At 70.1% G+C, this 532-nt stretch overlaps 1 protein-coding gene across 1 annotated transcript in view; it reads right to left on the reverse strand.

The window, feature by feature from the left end:
* The window catches only part of ETH_00038840 (uncharacterized protein), a gene marked incomplete at both ends in the record, with an annotated part of 747 nt that extends 223 nt beyond the window's left edge, over nucleotides 1–524 (reverse strand). Inside the window, one exon of the mRNA XM_013373837.1 lies at nucleotides 1–524. Coding sequence (XP_013229291.1) covers nucleotides 1–524 — 524 coding nt within the window.
* Between the last annotated feature and the right edge of the window lie 8 nt (nucleotides 525–532).

Genomic DNA, 532 nt, shown 5'->3' on the forward strand with positions numbered 1-532 from the left:
ATGCCTTCGATGCGCAGCGGCAGCACCGGCGCACGCAGCAGCTCCGCTGCGCTCCGAGACGGAATTGCTGCTGCTGCTGCTGCTGCTGCCACCAGCAGCTGCTCCTTGCATGCAAAGGACCCGCACTCCCCCTCAGACTCCGAGCACGCAGCCGAAGAACCCCCAGACTCCTCCGCTGCTGCTGCTGCTGCTGCTGCTTCTGCTGCTGCTGCTCGGGGGCCCCGGCCAGCAGCAGCAAGCGGCCCCCGCTTGGGCGGACGCTCTCCAGACCTCGGCAGCCGCCGCTTGCGCTCTGCCTTCACCCGGGGGGCCCCCAGGGGCCCCTCCGTTGCTGCTGCTGTTGCTGCTGCTTCTCCTTCTGCTGCTGCTGCTGCTGGGGCCTCTTCAGGGGGCCTCAAGGGGGAGGCCCCCAGTCCCTTACGGGGGCCCTTCCTCAAGGGAGGGGCCCCAGGAGGGGGCCCCTCAGCGGCAGCAGCCCCACCTGAGTCCCGTGCTGCAGCAGCAGCTCCACCTTCTGCTGCAGGCTTCGCAG

This window comes from Eimeria tenella, genomic scaffold (genome assembly GCF_000499545.2).
Source record: "Eimeria tenella Houghton genomic scaffold, Eth_scaff1783, whole genome shotgun sequence".
Lineage (NCBI taxonomy): Eukaryota > Apicomplexa > Conoidasida > Eucoccidiorida > Eimeriidae > Eimeria > Eimeria tenella.